Source organism: Canis lupus, chromosome 16 (assembly GCF_048164855.1).
Source record: "Canis lupus baileyi chromosome 16, mCanLup2.hap1, whole genome shotgun sequence".
Taxonomy (NCBI): domain Eukaryota; kingdom Metazoa; phylum Chordata; class Mammalia; order Carnivora; family Canidae; genus Canis; species Canis lupus.
Window position 1 is genome coordinate 46,452,718 of NC_132853.1, and position 19,880 is coordinate 46,472,597.

Here is a 19,880-nt window from a genome sequence, read left to right on the forward strand (position 1 = left end):
ATATATGATACAACAGAATACAAATAGCTCCCATCAATTGTATCATATTTTTAAACTGGTAGAAAAAATATATAATTTCAAAGCATTATTATGTGAGTTTAACACCATAATACTCCTCATGCATTACATAATATACAAGGGGTGCTTTTACATTAATACAGTTCATAACCTAAAGAAGCCATTTATGAGCATGAAAAAATGAAGCAAAATTGGATCACTGGCTAGCTGAAATAAACTTAAGAAATTAATGATTTTTTAAGGCTAGAATGCATGGCTTCATAAAAACCAGCCCTCATTCTCAATTGCCTCATTGGCTACTTTAAATGTCTTACAGTGTCCCACAAAACATATTACCTTTTTCTCATAGGTGCGTTTTAAATGACTTTTCTCCATTTGAAACTTATTTTCTTGATCCTGCAAATAATAAATATTTACTTTTATTTGTACTTAGAGTTGCTACTAGAGTCAATACAATTTGTAATCTAAGGAAATCAATCTACCTGATGACAAACTTTATGAAAGTTTTATATATTGTTATGAGACCCCTACCTGTCCAATCTTCTAAACTACAAATAGAAATAGGAGTAGCTTTATGTGAACGCAGAACACTAAACCTCAGTTATCTGAAGATATTACTACTCTCAAAAGGGCTTACTTTACAGTTTAAGAGAACCTTTCTGGCGCTTAGGACTAGGAGATTACTTAAAAGTAATCAACTAACTCAGTATAGAAATAATACATTTGAAATGATATCATCTGTCAGTCTTTGGCAATTTTTGACCATGAGAGAAAGGGAAAGATCTAGAAGATGTGAGGGAGAAAGAGATAGTATGGAGACTGGTAGAGAGTAATTTAAAGGAAGGAAATTCTAAAATAATAAGAAGGAAATTATTCTAAAATAATAATGTATTTAAATAAGGTTTATTTTTTAAATGAATCTAAAATGACTATTCAATAAAATTATTATCCTTTATTCTCTATATCCCATTAGCAGCTACTTTTGTTAAAATAAATAAAATGAAAAATGATACAATGCAACAAAAGAAACAAATGGCTACTTGCATATCTGTGGGGTTTTTTCTTAATTGACTCTTATTGATAGACACGATCAAGAAAAGGAAAGGTGAGTCTGAGCCACTGCTCTGAATAAACATATAAGACTCACCCTCAGTTGTTGCTTTCTTTGAAGTTCTGATTCCTGGAGCTGCTGTTTTAATTGACAGATGTTCTGTTCTAGTTCTTTCATCATACCAGATGCCTACAAGAATTTTAAGAATAATGAAAAACAGTACCATCCTAGAACTTCTGGTTGAATAATTTACTTTTTTTCCCCGATTAAACATTTAGTCAGGATTAAAATCATCTATAAATCTGAATGACAGTTTTTTTAGGTTTAAAAATTAATCTTTAAAGGCAAAATATAAATTCTGCACAGTACTTAAGTTACAAAAATATAATACTAATGTAAAGATAACAGGCTTACAGAAAATCTTCTAAATTTTAATTTTAAAAGAAATCCACTGGAATACTTAATTCATGAAATAGCAAGTAACTGACTACCTTAGAATTGTAGCTATAGGATTCTCTTTGTGGAGAGTTTCAGTATCTGACACAAAAGTGTGTGGAAATTATTTTATTTTAATATTTTATTTTAATATTATTTTAAAATAATAAAATATTTTATTTTAATATTATTTTAAAATAATAATAATAATGTATATAGTTACCCTAAAAAATGTATTATTAACACAATTGAGCATTTCTACTTGAATTTTTCTGTTTCCTCCTTTAAAAAACTTTGGTACTTAAAAGGATTAACTTATAGTAGAATTTAGTTTATTAAATATATTATGCTCTATATTAGACACATCATTTTCAGTATTTTAAATACCAATAATTCTTAAAATTTCAGTTATTTCAAGAATAAAGCAAAAAAAGAGACTAATTTCAAATGCCAAATTGTTAGCTTCCACATGGCCATCTATGGCTCTGTACTGAGTCAGGTAAATAACTACTTTGTATGGCTGTATCTACTAGCATATAATACCTTAGAAGTGGAAAGAGCATGCTCCTTTTTCAGAAGGTTTATATCAGCATCATATTTGGTTTGTAATAATTTAATGTTTTGTTCATAGTCATTTACGAGATGATCTTTCTCTTTATGCAGTGTGTTGCGCCTAAAAGCAATGAGAATAAAATATACTTCCAATGCATTTAGAATATCTAAAATGAAATTTTTTAGTGAACCAAAGTCAAATGCATTATCTTTCAATATATCCAGTAAGTATTCACATTTTAATCAACTGTTCTTAAACATTATGCTTCTTATATTAAATGGGACTTTAAAAATTAACAAATGGCAATATTTATGCTAGAAACTGCCCAAGGTTAAATGCACAGGTGTGATTAACTTTATAAATAACTTTTAGAGTTAATATCAGTACTTTACAGCCACACCCGATAGATATCTGACTTTAGACAATACCTTGCCTTTACTTCTTGTAATTCACTACATGTTATCTGGTAACATCTTTCAAGTTCCAATTTTTCTTGAATTAATTTCTGTCTCTGTAAGTTACTGTTCTCCGCTTCTCCAGTCAGCTGCTGGACCCGGGACTCCAGTTCCTTGACCACCTGGTTCTGAAAGAATAGGTCACTGTTAGGAAAGCCTCTGACTGACTTTATAACATTTCTGTATCATTAAGTAGCCTGAAGAAAATATATACCCTATTAGAGATAAGAACACAGAAAATAAATGTATCATAAATCATACTGGTAAAAATTAAACCAACCTCTAATTCAACAAAATCTTTAAAAAAAAAAAGAATGCTTTCTCCCATAAGAGTAAGACCATCATGCTCATGTGCTTTTAGCTATTCATTCATTCATTCAAAAAATATTTACTTACTGAATCTGATACTATTCCAGCATCTACGGACAAACCAGTAAGTAAGAGAGATGAAGTCCTTATCCTCACAAAGGTTACATTCTCTTTATGCAACTATAAATGTGTATTTGTTAGGTAAGTACTTGGCAATGTTCTTTAGGCTTCACTTGAAGTTCTAGAAACTTCTTAAAAATTTTATTTTAAAAAGTGATACCTATATTATCACATAAGTATATAAAAATATTTTATCACATAGTTGCAGTATTAGTGAGTGAAACTGTTTCATATTTTTATTTACTTACCATTTTATCAAAAGCAGTGCATTTTCCAAAGTCTTCCAAAATCATCACATAATTAAATCATTCCCCTACTCTATGATGTTTAAGTTACTTTGAATTTTTCATCATTATAAAACTAGATCAAGGTGTTTATGACTAAGTACTTTATCTAAAATTAGGGTAAGCAGGGATCCCTGGGTGGCGCAGCGGTTTGGCGCCTTCCTTTGGCCCAGGGCGTGATCCCGGAGACCCGGGATCGAGTCCCACGTCGGGCTCCCGGTGCATGGAGCCTGCTTCTCCCTCTGCCTGTGTCTCTGCCTCTCTCTCTCTCTCTCTGTGTGACTATCATAAATAAAAAAATAAAAAAATTAAAAAAAATAAAATAAAATTAGGGTAAGCAGGCATTAGCTGATAGGACAATTGATTTTCATTTTAACAATTACACTCCCAGTAAGTGTGAGCAATTAGAAAAGGTTAGGATGATGTTCCAATCAATTGGTATCCTTTTATACTCATTCTAAGATAAACATTTAAAATAAAGTTTAAGCATTAAAGAATATTACAACCCTAACATTCTTTATTCATTCCATCCTTTCTTCATTATAATATGAATTTAGATATATAATTTAGGGATCCCTGGGTGGCGCAGCGGTTTGGCGCCTGCCTTTGGCCCAGGGCTCGATCCTGGAGACCCAGGATCAAATCCCACGTCAGGCTCCCGGTGCATGGAGCCTGCTTCTCCCTCTGTCTGTCTCTGCCTCTCTCTCTCACTGTGTGCCTATCATAAATAAATAAAAATTAAAAAAAAAAAGATATATAATTTAAATTTTGGAAGCAACAACTTCTGAATTTGAGAAAGGAAAATAATTACATCTAATGCAAAAACATGGTATATAGGTAGGGTATACAGAAAATACATACAATTCCTAGCCCAGAGTCTGACACACATCAGATGCTCAGATTTCTTCTCCACGGATCCTATTCATTCTGCCTCATTATTAATGATCCCTCGGCTTTGGAAGTTCCTTTTAGAAGACAGTTCAATTTTCCAATACATATCTAAACTCTCCTTGTTTCCTAAATATCGATTGACTGGAAGAAACAAAGAAAAAAATACATCCTTGGCCTTCCAATTTTAAATGGCAGAATAAAAATGATTTTTATTCTCTCTCCTCTTTGGAAATGACCCAAAAGATACAAGATATACTAGAAACAGAAATGAAACTCTGTCTTAATAAATCTTAGGAGAGGAATTTCTAGCTCTGCGTAGGAAGGAGAAGCTTGCTGCAGATCACACTTGCACTGAGAACAACTGAAAAACCCAAAAGACACTAAGAGAAAATCAATTTGAAAGCATGAGAGAACCTCCAAGGCAGCTAGGACTTAAGAGGGCCAGAAAAAAACTTCAGGAAGATGAGACAACATTCCATAAGCTGCTTTTACCTCTGAGGCATTCTGCAGTCTCGGCAAATGAGGATGAGGAAAGGCAGTAGAGCAGGGGGTGGCCTTGGCAGCCAGGACTTGAGGAACCAAGATCCCTGAGAGAAGGGGGGCACTACACAAGCAGTCTTCTCCTTAAGGAATTTGCCAAATTCCTAACCTTTACAGGGAAGACAGGTAAGAAACCAAGAAAAAATGTTCTGAAATGCAGACTAGAGTTTTCAGCAGTGTCACTGGTAACATCAGAGACTTTCACCTTCAACTGTGTAGAAGGCCTCACCAGAAGTAGGACTGAATCAGAGTTAAACCAAGGACTACAACCTAGCCTTGAGTTACCTTGGTCCCTGAATGAGTCAAGGGGGAGCTGTCACTACACCAGATGCCTCTCAAAGGTTAGGGTGGCAGCTCTCTGGAGGAAGATACCATCATCCAGAGCATTTATTATCTTTCATACACAATGTCTAGCATTCAATCAGAAAATACCAGGCATGTAAAAAATCAGAATCAAAAGGGAAAAAAAAAAACAGAAATCAACATGTAGAATGGCCTAGATACTGAAATTTAAAAATCTATCAGGAATATGTTACATAACTCAAAATATATGAGGAAGGTCTGCAAAATGAAATGATTACATAGAATTGCAGGAATATTCCAAGAAAGCACAACCCATGGCTGGAGATCTTAGAAAATATCATCAGAACATAGCTATCCAAACTAAGTGGGATGCAAATAATCTGTTGCTTGGTTCAACAATAACTTATATACAAGTTGTGACTATAGCATCTCTGAACATAATGTGGCATGAAAGAATAAACAGGAAAGTCTGGGCTAGGTGAAAAATCACAGAAAGCCACATCAACAGGAAGCAAATTATGACTGAGGTCAATTCAGGGAAATAAACAACAGTATGAGAAGACTTACAATGCCTGTAGAAAGAATAATAAATGCAACAGAACTCACTCATATATACTCCTACAGAGTAAGACAGTTATTCATTTTATTATTTTTTATTATTATTTTATTCTTATTATGTATTTTTAAGGCATTTTCCTAACACTCATGGTATCTTACATAAAATAGACCCAAAGTAAATAAAATAAATTTAAGGGAAAGCATATAGACAAAAATTGAAATACCTTAAGGACAACAATATTTAGGCAAAGTAACCATTTTTTAAACTGAATACAAAGAAATGGAAAGAATATAAATAACAGAAGCCTCAAAATGGGGTAAAAAGTCATGCGGGGAAAAAAGATGCCGTCAAATCATTACTCTGCAGGCTGTGACAGTGTAGAGGGGAATTCCAGGTAGGGAATAATAGGATCAAGGAAGGAACAAGTAACTCTATAGTTAATGACAAAGAGATTACCTTGTGTGCAAAGAATACCTTCCCATATTGTGAATTCAAAGGTGGCGCTCGAAAGAGGGGGCTGCAGTTCCTGAATGGGCATGGCTTATAAGCAGAACTTATAACAGGCATTAGATTAGTAATTAAAGTTCTCAATCATGGGTAAATGGGACAAACTGCATTTGTGGGATACAGAACAAGAGGAGACAGGGAAAACAACTAGCAGGTTACTAGAAGGGTCTTAGAATGAGGCAACAATGGCCTGAACTCAAGTGGTAGCTGTGGAAACAGAAGGGAAGAGAGAAGATCCAAGAAAATGTTTGGAGTAATAAATAATAGTATGATTAAGTAAAAGACCAAGTAAAGGAGATGATAAATGGCAAGAATTATAAATCTTCCAGGCTCAAAATCTAATATGCCAAGAGTATTATAGCACAGGGAATTAAGAGAAAGCTCAGCAAAGAGTTCTGCTTTGGTAGGAAATAAAAACAGGATTTTCAACAAGTTACATATTAGGCAATTATAAAATAACCAATGGGCCTTCGGTTATGAAACTAATAGAATAAGACACCAGGACTGGAGATACAGATGTTGGAATTTTACACACTAACATTTGAAATCCGATAGGAGCTAAAAATTAGAAAGGGTAACTCAGTAACTATGTAGAGTAGCAAAAAGAGTGACATATTTTATCTTATGTCCTAAATTTATTGAAATATGCCAAAAGATAAACAAATTCTAAGTATACGTTTTAATAGCTATTTACAAATTGAAAATATCCATGAGCCACTACAAGATGTAAACATGATCAGCCATTCTGAAGCCTTATTGTCATCCTCTCCACAAAGGCAATCACTACTCTGACTTCCATCACAAAAAAATTAACTTTGGTTTTGTAGAGTTTCCTATAAATGGAATCTTAGAGTACTCTTTTGGGTCAGGCTCCATCATGCATATTGTATATCTAAAAGATTCATCCATGTGATGGGGTATAGTGTAATTAAAACATTTTCATTGCTATATATAGCTCTTCCTTGTGTAAATATACACAAAATAATTTATCCATTTTATTGATGGGTTGTTTTCAGTGTCTGGCTATTAAAAATAATGTATATAGTAACTTTCACAAATATTTTACAGTACATATTTATGCACTGATTTGTTTTGGTTATACTTCCTGTAGTGAATTTGCAAATAATTTGAGTCACAATTGATTGAAAACTATGTCTGCAAAACTCTCTAAGTGAATATTTATTCATCATTGCCAAAAACTGGACATAAACTAGATGTACTTCAATAGATAAATGGATAAACAAACAATGGTACATCCATATAACTGAATGTTATTCAGCAATAAAAAGAAATGAGCTTTTAAGCCACAAAAACACATGAAGAATCCTTAAGTGTATAATTGCTTCGTGAAAGAAATCAGTCTAAAAAGGATACATACTGTATGATTCTAATTACATAACATTTTGAAAAAGACAAAACTATGCAAACAGTAAAAAAAAGATCAGTGGTTCCCAGGGATTCTAGGGAGAAGGGCTAGGGATGCCAAGACTACAGCACAGATGATTTTTTAGAACAGTGAAAATATGTATGACATTATAATGATGGATACATGAGAAGATTTATTTGTCAAAGCACATGGAATTTTAAAGCACAAAAAAAATGAACCCTATGTTATGCAAAGTTAAAAAATCATTTAGAAATTTGGGAATCTCAGAGAAAAATACAGGCTATGACAAGAGTATCTGGTTATATTACAAATATATGAAAAACACTCATTGAAGGGATGGGGGAAAAGTGACAGTCTAAGCAATTTAAAAATGAGTGGAATTTGTAAGACCAAAAGCAAAAAGTAACTGCTCATAAGCACTATACTCAAAGTTGGTTCCTACAGGGGTATGGATTAATAACTCTGATACTGGTATACATGTATACTGGAATTCAACAGTTAGGTAACAATTAAGGAAGGTGGTGGAAGCCAAATTTCCACTGTTGGATTAGGAATTTACAGATACACATTGGGAAAAGGCTAGAACATTGCATGTGGTAATTTATTAGAGGTACAGACATCAGTAAGAAATTATGTTTAGCTTAATATACATACAGACGGTTACATATAGAAATGTTTATAGCAATGCATGTGTACACAGTTTAGTATATGCACATATGCTCTCTTGCTCCATCAGGTAAAAGAAAATAAAAGAAAAGACACCCCATCAATAATGAGCACACCTAGCATACAGATCTTGGTTTCTAATATCTTCTTTACAGTATCCACATTGATGGGGATATGTCAAAGGGGCACAGGAGCCCTGTGAAAGACCTCCCAATGGCTAAAGCTGGAGCAATTTAAGCAAAAAAATGAAGGAATATTGGATTATAACCCAGAGTATAAGATAAATAATATCCATAAGTCCATACTGATATAAATAAAAGATTCAACACATGAATAAATGAGAAAGAAGAGACAAATCTCCCATGCAGAAAAACTTCAAACAATTTATATAGATATTCCATCCTCAAGGATGAAGAGCATAACTCCCTACTTCTTAAGCATGGGCTGCACATAGTAACTTTCTTCCTTGGAGGACAGTATGGAAAGGTAGGAGTAACTTTATGGTGAAAATCCTAACAAACACGACCTCAACCAGGTGATCAAGATTAATATCAAAAGTGATGTCATTGGGGTGCCTAGGTGGCTCAGTCAGCTAAGCGTCCTACTCTTGACTTTGGCTCAGGTCATGATCTTGGGGTCATGAGATCAAGTCCCAAGTTGGGCTCCATGTCCAGCACTGAATCTGCTTGTTCCCATCCCTCCCCGCGATTGCACATGGTCTTATTCTCTTTTCTCTCTCTCAAATAAAATCTTTTCTTTTTAAAGTAATGTCATTAATTTCACATACTACTGATATGATGTGATGAAAACAACATTACACCTGTGGGATCCTACTGCTTCAACCCATAACCCCAGTCTAATCATATGAAAAACATGAGACAAAATCCAATAGAGGAGCATTCTACAACATGCCTGACCCACATTCCTCAAAAATGTTGAGATCATGAAAAACAAGGAAAGTCTGAGAAACTGCCACAACCAAGAGTAAACTAGGGAGATTTAACAACTAAATGTAACGTGACATCCTGCATGAGATCCCGGACAACAGGACATTACATAAAAATTAAGGAAAACTGAATAAACTAGGGAGTTTAGATAATAATACTCAGTACTGATTGATTTGTTGTAACAAGTGGGCCAAAAGAATGGAAGATATTAATAAAGGAAACCAAGTATGGCATATATGGAAACTATGTACTATCTTCTCAAATTTTCTGTAAATTTAATACTGTTTTAAAAAAATTATATCTACTTTTTAAAAATCGTCATTTAAGTCAAAATGATGAACTGGGGTTTGGGGGTTTCTTTATAATTATGAGGCTGGGAGAAGAAATGCTGGTGGCAACTACAAAAGGCCATCTCAGAGAGGAGATGAGTTGCTCCATGAATTATCACATGTCCCTACTAACAACAGTTAATAATGGCTAATAAAATACTCAGATGTCTAAGGCCCTTTGATATTCTTTAAGGTTGAGGCTTTTAACCTTGATACAGGTACATGAACACAATTCAGAGTGTCAGGAAATTAGAATGGAAAAGAAAATCTCATTTTAATTCTCACTACTTTAACTGACCTTCAGCATTTCTCTTCACCTAAGAATATAGTCAACAAACCAAAGTAGTATCTAGCAACACCTATGACTAACAGAAATCATAGATATTTGTATAGTCCATCATAGCTGAAGATAATCATAGCTGAAGATAACAATAAATATTGTTTATCTTCATCCTTATTCAAAAGTTACAATGATTATTAGGCCCACTGCTAAATCTTGATATTTATTGCATTAGTTTAGAAACATATATATTACTTTATCATGACTTTGACTTACTAGTATTTCCATAACTGTAATTCAATAAAATCTCTTCTCCTTGTAATCTTAACATTTTATTAAATTTAAAAATATTTTTCTGAGAAGGACTACATAGACTTCACAAGATTGCCAACAGGATCCATTATACAGGAAAAAGTAAAGAATTCCACTAACAGAGCCTAAAATCTCAACAAAGCCATCCACAGACTTCCAGTGTGTCTAAGTGTTGATATGAATAGAGCCCTATATTTTACAGCTGTCACCTTCCCAAGCATCTGGTAATTTTGCTATAATTTTCATATTTATAAGTTCTAATATCTTATTTTAAAAATTCACTGTTTACATGTTTTATGAATTTCACACATGAAAATCCTTGCCAATATCAAAGGACATAAGTCTAATAATCTATATAAGTCATCTGCTTAAAACAAATGGCAATTAAAAAAAACAAGACTCAACAAAAAAAGAAAGAAAGAAAGAAAGAAAGAAAAAAGAAGAGAAAGAAAAGAAAAGAAAGGAAAGGAAAGGAAAAGAAGAAAAGAAAAGAAAAGAAAAGAAAAGAAAAGAAAAGAAAAGAAAGAAAAGAAAAGAAAAGAAAGAAAAGAAAAGAAAAGAAAAGAAAAGAAAAGAAAAGAAAAGAAAGAAAAGAAAAGAAAAGAAAAGAAAAGAAAAGAAAGAAAAGAAAAGAAAAGAAAAGAAAAGAAAAGAAAAAGCCTGAAAGAACAAAACAGAGAAACTAATTCTCAGTGACAGTCCCGTCTTTCATCTTAAGCCATGCCTTGAACTCTATCTTATTTAATTATTAAATCAGGAGCTGCTCAGCAAGATCTGTCTAGTTTTGATGATTCTTAAATTCAATCCTGCTGACAGACTCTGTCCATTTTTCTCTATATTTACTGTTACCTAATGACAAGGTTTGAATGCTAATTTTTAACTTCAACTTTCATTAAAAATAGAATGAAGTTTCCCTGACAATAACCGCTTAGCTCCAAAGCATCACTTTTCTTTACATCCCAAATGTATAAAAACTAAAAATTCCACTGTGAAAAATATTGCTCTTATATTACTTAATAAAATATAACTACATAGTCAACGTTTTAGGCAATCAATATGTTTCACAAATTTCAACTTACAAAATTAAGATGTTTAATTCATGTTTGCAAAAATTTAGCATGCTGAGATGACAAAAATGTATTTCAGATACAAGTTTGGTGTTTGTTCGTGACTTTGAATGCATCGTTATACTGGTTATCCAGAAAATAAATTCTTGATTTTATTTTTTACCCTAATAAACCTGATCCACCTCCAGCATTGCACTGAACAGCATCATCATTTGCCTGCTGATACCTATGTCCATGCCAGCCCCTTTCTTATCTAGAGTATAAAAATTAGCTTCCTAATCGGTCTCCCTGCTCCCATTCTTGGGCCTTACACTTCTTCTCTGCACAGGGCCAGAGAGACATGCTTAAAATATTAGTCAGATGGAATCACCTCCTTGTGCTCAACCCATTAGAAATTCAATACAAATATATTAAAAATTCACTGAATTGTATACACTTTAAAATAATTTTGTAATATATAAATTATACCTCAGTAAAGCTGTTTAAAAAACAAAAACAAAACAACAACCACAACAAACGAAGAATCAGAACCATCTATACAGCTTTGTCTGATTTGTGCCCTATCTGCTTTTCCTGCCACTCCCCCTTCTGCTCCCACTGCTCGGTCTACACTGCCCCCTTGCTGTTATCAGAACATGCCAAACACATCCCAGTGTTAGGATCTTTGCACTGGCTGTTCCTTTTGCCTGAAATGCTGTTCCCAGATAATCACATGGCTCCCTCCAATACTTCCTTGGATCTCTCTGTAAACACCCCACCTTCAGAAAGACTTTCCGTGACTGCCTTACCTGTGGTAGCACCTCTTCTATCCTATCCCCTTACACCAGTGCAGCTCAGCCTATTTTTTTTCTTTTAATTTTGCCCCCTTAATAAGGAGACTCTTTAGATATATTTTCTTTTAATTGTTTCCTACCATGAAATTTTAATACCGCAGACTTACCATTTATAAACTGTGTCCAATGGAGGTTCACAAACCATTATAATATCTAAAGTTTTTTATCCCAACAACCAATCTCACCCTCTTGAGGACAAAATCACCCCCATTTACAAAGTGCGTCTTACATTGAATTCTTTTTCATCAGAGCACTTAACACCTCTGGACATTTATATTTCTTTATTGGCTGTCACTTCCACAAAAATGTGAGCACTGTGGATAGGACTTTTTGGTCACCACTACAGCTCCAAGTATCCACTATAATGCCTGGAATGTTTTTGTAATAGACTATATATGTCTGTTGGGCTTATTATACTTTTGATAGGGAGGAGGGGGTGAGCTTCAGGGTAAAGCGCCCCAGAAACTGTTGTTGCTGAGTTGTGGGAGCTCCTTATATATTCTGGATGTCTATCCTTTACCACATATGTGATGTGTGAATATATGCATTCTGCTTGAAAAAAGAAGAAAACAAGAGGAGGAGGTAGAAGAGGAAGCCACCAGCAAATGAAAATACTGGATGTGAAAAAATATATAATAGCTAAATAAAAGCAGAAGGACACAAAAAGCAGAAGGAATTCTACTAAAGAATTAATTGGTGAGAGTAAGATCTGAACAGGAAACCATCGTAGGAGCAGAGAATAGGAAGGAAATATAAAGAGAGAAAACAAAGAAAAGACCTAAGAGGTAGGAAGGACAGATCTTTTTGGAGGAATAACAGAAATAAATTTCTCTGAACACAGATTTAAAGGGCTCCAATAATGCCAAAAAATTCACATCTAGAGACATCAGAGTGACATTTAAAATTTATAAAAATCAAAGATATGCTGGATGTTCAAAACTACTCGTATCCTCTACTTAAAAACCATTTTAGGCCATGCTTCTTGTCCTGTTTTTCTCTTCATGTTATTCTATCGTCTTTTGGCACCAAACACTGAGGTGAGAAAATCTGAAAGAAGCTTAATATTTTCCCCTTATAAGTGACCTAAGTTTTTGTTGTTTTTCCTTTATTGGGGTGGGTAGTGGGGGGTGGAAAGAGTTACAATCTATAATCTGGCCACTCAAAAGATTCTAAAGAGTCTCAAGGACTTATCAGGATGTGCTCAGCACACTTTGAGAACTGCTGTGGTAAGAAATCTCTTCAGAAAATAATCTTGTGTCTTCTGCTAAGATCCCATGCTTCATAAAGAGGGGTGGGGTGCAGGTGGCAGAAAGATGTTTGTTTTTGGTTGCTAATTTTATCATTAAAAAAGTTTTATTATGGGACATTTCAAACATATATAAAAATAGAAAGAATAGTATGATAAATCCTCTTGTGTCCAGCACCCAAAATCAACATATAGTGGCTTCTGAAACAAACTTTCTAGGAATCCAATGTGTTGAAGTACCACTTGCACCTCCTCTTCCAGAGGCAACCAGTGCGTACGAGTCCTAAGCCCTGGTATCACCCAGTTTGCTTATAGATTTCTACAGCGCTAGTTTAGGATTCGGCTTTCTTGAACAAGTCAGTTTCCGTTTACTCACTGCCTTTCTAACTCCAAAAATTTCATTACTGCCAAATGCTATTTGCCCTTCTGAGTTATACCTTTTTCTTTATCCCTTTACTATCATTTTTGTGGGAGGGGATGGAGGCCAACACAATCTTCAAACAAATGTTAACTTCTTGAATTCATCATGTCCTCATTTATATGTCTCTCTTGATTATCATTCTTAAATGTTACATTTTCAAAGATAATATTAAATTAGCTATTGAGCACTTATTATGTAACTTAATTTATGTGTATTAAATTATTAAAAATTTCCAACCATAGGGATGCCTGGGTGGCTCAGTTGGGTATGCCTTCAGCTCAGGTCATGATCCTGGGGTCCTGAGATGGAGCCCTGCATCAGGCCTCTTGCTCAATGGGGAGTCTGCTTCTCCCTCTCCCTCTGCCCCTCCCCCAGTTTGTGTCCATACATGGTCTCTCTCTGGTGCTATCTCTCTCTCAAATAAATAAATAATTTTTTTAAAGATTTTATTTATTCATTCATGAGACACAGAGAGAGAGAGAGAGAGGCAGAGACACAGGCAGAGGGAGAAGCATGCTCCATGCAAGGAGCCCAACACGGGACTCAATCCCAGGACTCCAGGATCACACCCTGGGACAAAGGCAGGAGCCAAACCGCTGAGCCACCCAGGGATCCCCTAAATAAAATCTTTTAAAAATTTTCCAACAACATATATTACGCTGTACTACTGTTATCCTATCCAACAGATGAGGAAAATTACCATGTGAATGAAGAACTTACATGGCACTCAAGCTAGTAAACTGGGATTTGAACCCAAGACCCTAAAGCCCAAATTCCAAATCACTATGGATCCTGCTTCCCATTTCTTTAACCCTGTGAGATAGTCTGTAGAACTGGTCTAGGGATCTCCAAGATAAGCCTAAGTAACTGACTCTTGTTCAAATTCCACAGCTTTAAATTCAAGGAAGTACATGGCCAAGCCAGGCTGGCTGGGGTGAACCATGAGTGGAAAATGAGAACTGTGTTCAAGCCTAGTACATGAGGCTCTACCATTCTGCAAGGTCATATCATATATTAGGAACAAGACTGATGAAGTGTACTTGCCTCACATATGAGGAGCCCCAACCATGTGCCCATGAGCCTACCTGTTTCAGGCTTACATATTTTAGGAAGTCAGCCAACCTTCTCAAAGGCTGAAGATGCTCACTCTCTCAGACCTACCCTCTGCAGCCTGCTGCTTCCCCAATTCTCCTTTCTTGAGGGGAATCCTTCATGTTTCCTTAGAGAAAGCTACTGGTCACTCTGCAGTGAATTCTGGTGACTTCCTTCTCCATCTTTTCAGGAAGGGAATTTTTAGGGTTTATCCATGCAATATCTGGGTCTGGTCCCTCGGTCAAGTTGAAATGAAACAAAACAAAATGAAATTAAAAGAAAAGAGAAAGACAAACAAGGAGAAAAAGGGAGAGAGAGAGGGAAAGAAAAAGAAAGAAAGAAAGAAAGAAAGAAAGAAGAAAGAAAGAAAGAAAGAAAGAAAGAAAGAAAGAAAGAAAGAAAGAAAGAAAGAAGGAAAGAGAGAGAAAGAAGGAAAGAGAGAGGAAGGGAGACAGGAAGGAAGGATCTCTAGCCTAAAAGTCAGTGAAAAAACAAGAAAAAAGATTTATCAAGGCCTCTGGGGGTTAAGCAAAAAAAAAAAAAAGTGGCACTGAACAATCCAGAGCAAAATCCCACAGCAGACTTCAAGAGCTGTCCATTGTCGCATATAATTTTGTATCAAGTCAGAAGATAAAACGTTTTTTTTTAATTCTATAACACATTTATTTATGCACTGCACACATCGAGGAAGCATGGAGTCATGGAGATTAATAGGATAGCTACTTAAAACGGCAAGAAAAGGAAAAAAAAGACTCACCGTGGACTGTGTCTGTGCCATGTATTCACCCTCCATTTTATTCAGACGCACGTTTGTGTCCTCGAGCAATTCTTGAATATTTTCCGTGTGCCGCTTTTGAAGATCAAACTTTTCCTTTTCCATTTCTGCGACAGCATTGTGGAGCTACACAGTGAATTCAAGAAGTGACTCTTTTACTATTATTAAAGATAGAAGAGACTACTTTGCAATTCAGAAAAAAAATGTTTTCTTATATTTCTCTATTTATTTGGTCCTGAACAACAAAAGATATAAAACTCATAAATAAACATTTGAAGTAAAGATATATAGAGCATGATTAATAAACAGTTTTTTTCATGGTGCCTGGGTGGTTCAGTCGGTTAAGCATTCAACTCCTGACTTTGGCCCAGGTCATGATGTTGGGGTTGAGAGATAGAGACCTGCATCAGGCTCCATGATCAGCAGGGAGTCTGCTTGAGATTCTTCCTCTCTCTCTCTCTCTCTAAAATAAATAAATCTTTAAAGAAAAAAGAAACAACTTTTTTCTTCACTTCCCTGAGCTGAAAATTTTAATGAATAAACAAATATTAAAGGGAATTATCTACTTCAGGTAGAAATAGTAAATAAATCGTACAGATAACACAATGCCTCAGCTAAACAACACTAGTATTTGCCTGAAAATCAGGAAATAGAAATACTTATAATATTGTTATTGACTAGGAATATTATCTCACTGCCAAGATTTTCATCCCATTTGCACAAAATTTTGTATAAGAGTAATGTTAAAAATGTTTTTCCTTCACCCTAACCCCTGACAAGAAACTATTTTTACCCATTCCATAATCTATATAAAAGTAGATTTAAAGATGTCATTTATAAATCAAATAGGAAAAGAGTTCTCTAAGTAGAACTGTATACTACCTGTCGTCTTGTATATAGGTCTTTATGAAGATAATGTATCCATCATTTAAATGGATGAAACAACAAAATATCAATTTAAGGTAAAGAAAACATGGTTCAGTGGCTAGCTTTCAAAGGGCGTTAAAAATCTGTTCCCAGCCTGGGGGCATTCCCTCACTTATCTTAATGAAAGTGAAATTCTGAGCCTAACTCCTATCCTCTACCACCAACCTCCTCACCCCTACCCCCACCTCCACTCCCCACTCCACCTCCAACCCAGCACCTAACCCCAGGCTCACTCAACTGGGGCAGGGGTGGGGGCACGAAGTCAAGAAGAGTTTAAAAGATTTGATTAACCCATTCATGACTAGGAGAGACACATGCATGTAGATTCTGATTTGACTGAGAAGATACTGAAAGAACAGGGAAAACCCTGAGAGATGGTAGGAACTCGAGGCAGAATGCAGTCAGTAATTGAGCCCATTACTGGGAAGAGCCTCAAGAACTTTTCTCATTTCTAGGGGAACAGGAAGAGTGGCTCAGCAACAGCCACACAAAAGAAGACCCTTGGGTTTCACAAATTTAACATATGCAGTTTGGACTTTTTTTTTTTTTTTTTTTTTTTAGTTTGGGCTATTTTTGAGTGGTGCCCAAAATCCCTGATATGTTGTGTTTATATTTTTTGCCAAAGTCTGTTTTAAATTGGTGTAATAATGTCTGATAGTCAAAGGTCAGTCTCTTAGCTGGCACATGAATGTAGCTAAGCCCACTGCACCTAAATTTCAGCGCTGTTGACTGACATGATCGAAAGGGTCACTTAGCATTTTGTGGCTTTAATCATGTTGTAGTGGTTTGTTTGTGGTCTCCCAGAGGTCCTAGGACATATGCCTACCAAAAGTTACAAATCTACTATATCTAGTCATCCATTAGTGCCTTTGGGATTCTCAGGTGCATCCCACAATTGATTTACACGGGGACTGTGCCTGCTGAAGCCGAAGGTGTGTCTATAAGTCAGAGTTATTTCATCAAGGGAATTTATAGTTAAGACTGCAAGGGTAAACATGATACCAGCAGAAACAAGTATGCTCTAATTTGGCTGATACTTTTGAGGATCAAACAGGTGTATGTAGTCTAATAATCTGACTGGAGATGACTAATACTCCAGTATTCATCCAGAAATTTTATTAGTATCTACCACATACAAGGCATAATACATCACTGAGAGCTTTCCCAAACCTACCAATGAATTGGAGTCCAGGCAACTTGGTTGGGAGGCTTTAAAGGGCAAATATTCCCCTGAGTGATATACTGTTTTAGCAGCAAATATTTGTCATGCTCTGAAGTACAGACCTTGCTAAGGTTTATTAAGCCATCAGGATGCCACCAGAGCACTGATAATGAGGAGATCTATACATTTTTTTAGTCAGGGTTTGGCAATGGGTACAGGGGATGCAGAAGGCCCTCCCCGCATCCTACATATGGACACCAGCATCCTATATATGTACATTTGACCATGTAGTTGCCTCATGCTAGAAGGGACCCAGAGAAAACAGCAATCTGTCTAAATAGATGGGGGAAGTACTGTAAAAGCCCACAGGTTAATGGTGTAGCCACTTTGGAAAACAGGCAGTTCCTTGAAATGTTAAGCACAGAATTACCACGTAACTCAGAGATTCCACTACTAGGTATATACCTGTGAAATGACAGAAAATTACATATATTGGTCTGTGCCCCCACTTCATGGCACAAAGCTAAAATCCTTGTAATGTCCTAAGTAATAAGAGTACTAGGAGCATCTTTTGTTCTAATATTTGGTCTTTGACCCTGGCTCCTGATTTAAAGATCCTAAATCCCGTAGAACTTCCTAGGTGAAAGAAGTCTGTGTGGTTCTAATAAGGTGACTTTTGATGGGCTCCTGGGATGGGGGCTGGTGATCTAGATGGTCAAGCCAGATTAGAAGCTTGTAACTTTCAGCCCTACTCCCCACCCTCTAGGAAGGGAAGAGTAGCTGAATATTAAATTTACTGTTGCTCATGCCTGCATAATAAGGCCTCCCTAAATATCTTAAAAGTTTGGGATTTGGAGGGATTCTGGGTTGGTGAACACATGAAGGTACTCATGTGAGAGTGGTGTGCCAGGACAGGGCATGGAAATTCTCTGCCCCTAGCCCTGTGTATCTTTTCATCTGGTGATTTATCAGTATCTACTATTATATCCTTTATAATAAAATAATGAATGTAAGTAATGTTTCCCTAAGTTCTGTGAGCTATTCCAGCAAATCACAGAATCCAAGAAGGGCTTCTGCTACTACTATATAGCTGTTTGGTAAGAAGTACAGGCAACAATCTGGGACTTTTGATTGACATCTGATGTGGGATTTAGCCCTTATCTTGTAGGATCTGACACCAACTAAGTTAGGCAAACAGTATCAAATTTAGTTGAATTACAGGACATCCAGTTGGTATCCAAGAAAATCGCCTGATGTGTAGAAAACCCACATATATGGAGTCAGAAGTATTATGAATATATGAGTGAAGGAAAACACAAGCAGTGTTTTTCCCCAAACAATAGCCAAGAGAAATGAAAACATATGTTCAGACAAAAACTTGTACATAAATTTTCATAGTAGCGTTATTCATGATATCCAAAAAATGAAATCAATTCAAATGCCCACCAACTGATGAATGGATAAACAAAATGCAGTATATCCATTCAACAGATTATTCAGCTTTAATGCTGACTGAACTCTTGATTCATACCACAACATGATGAAACTCAAAAAAAACATGGTAAGTGAGAGAAGTCAGTCACAAAATGCCACATGGCATGTGATTCTATAAGCAAAACTCTAGAGACAGAAAGTAGATTAGTGGTTGCAAGAGGCTGGAGGAAGGGGAAACAGAAATTGACTGGCAATGGGTTTCTTTCTAGGGTGACAGAAATGTCCTAGAAATTAGATAGTGATGATGGTCACACAACCTTGTAAGTATAAACCACTAAACTGTACCCACATTTTAAGAGGATGAATTTTATGGTATGTGAATCATAATTCAATGTTTCAATGTTTTTAAAGGCCCACACATTAGAAAGAACATGATAGTCAGATAACTGGGAAAGTTCCATGAAACTAGTACAAAAGTACAAGTGTAGTGACAGAAGGTGAGGCTTGAAAGAGACAGTCTCAGTTATGAAGAGCCACATAAATTTCCCACTGCGAAAACCACTGGAGTGATTTAAACATGGTGGTTAGGGAAACCAGATATGTGTTAGAAAGACCATCAGTGTGGTGTATTATTACGGGGCATGGACTAAAGAGGTGCAGAGAGTCCAGTTAGAGCAAATATAGGAAAGGGTGATCGTCTCTGGAACTAGAGAGGAAACAGCGGTGAAAAACAAAACAAGTAGAGTGAACAAAACAAGTAGAATTTAGCAAGTCACTGGATGTAATAGGTAAGGCAAAAAGAAGAGTCTAAGCAGCTGGGCAGATAGCATTGCCACAGGGAAGAGGAAATCAGGGAAAAGCCCTAGGAGGAGATCATTTTAGCAACAAAGGAAGAAAATGAGGTTTGGAGAGAATGATGAGATTCAGGTCAAGGAGAGATCTTAACTAGGTAGTTGTATAACGGACTTGGAATGAAA

At 35.7% G+C, this 19,880-nt stretch overlaps 1 protein-coding gene across 10 annotated transcripts in view; it reads right to left on the minus strand.

Moving 5' to 3' along the window:
* Nucleotides 1-19,880, minus strand: part of CEP112 (centrosomal protein 112) — a 400,571-nt gene that overhangs the window by 297,845 nt on the left and 82,846 nt on the right. For all 10 annotated transcript variants that reach the window (XR_012009149.1, XR_012009150.1, XM_072781073.1 and 7 more), the window contains 5 exons: nucleotides 15,363-15,506; nucleotides 2,486-2,640; nucleotides 2,048-2,177; nucleotides 1,166-1,258; nucleotides 355-414 (listed from right to left, as the gene is read on the minus strand). Coding sequence is in view for 8 of the 10 variants with exons in the window: in XM_072781073.1 (XP_072637174.1) it covers nucleotides 355-414; nucleotides 1,166-1,258; nucleotides 2,048-2,177; nucleotides 2,486-2,640; nucleotides 15,363-15,506 (582 nt within the window). In the remaining 2 variants the exon portion in view is untranslated. The remainder of the gene's footprint in view (nucleotides 1-354; nucleotides 415-1,165; nucleotides 1,259-2,047; nucleotides 2,178-2,485; nucleotides 2,641-15,362; nucleotides 15,507-19,880) is intronic.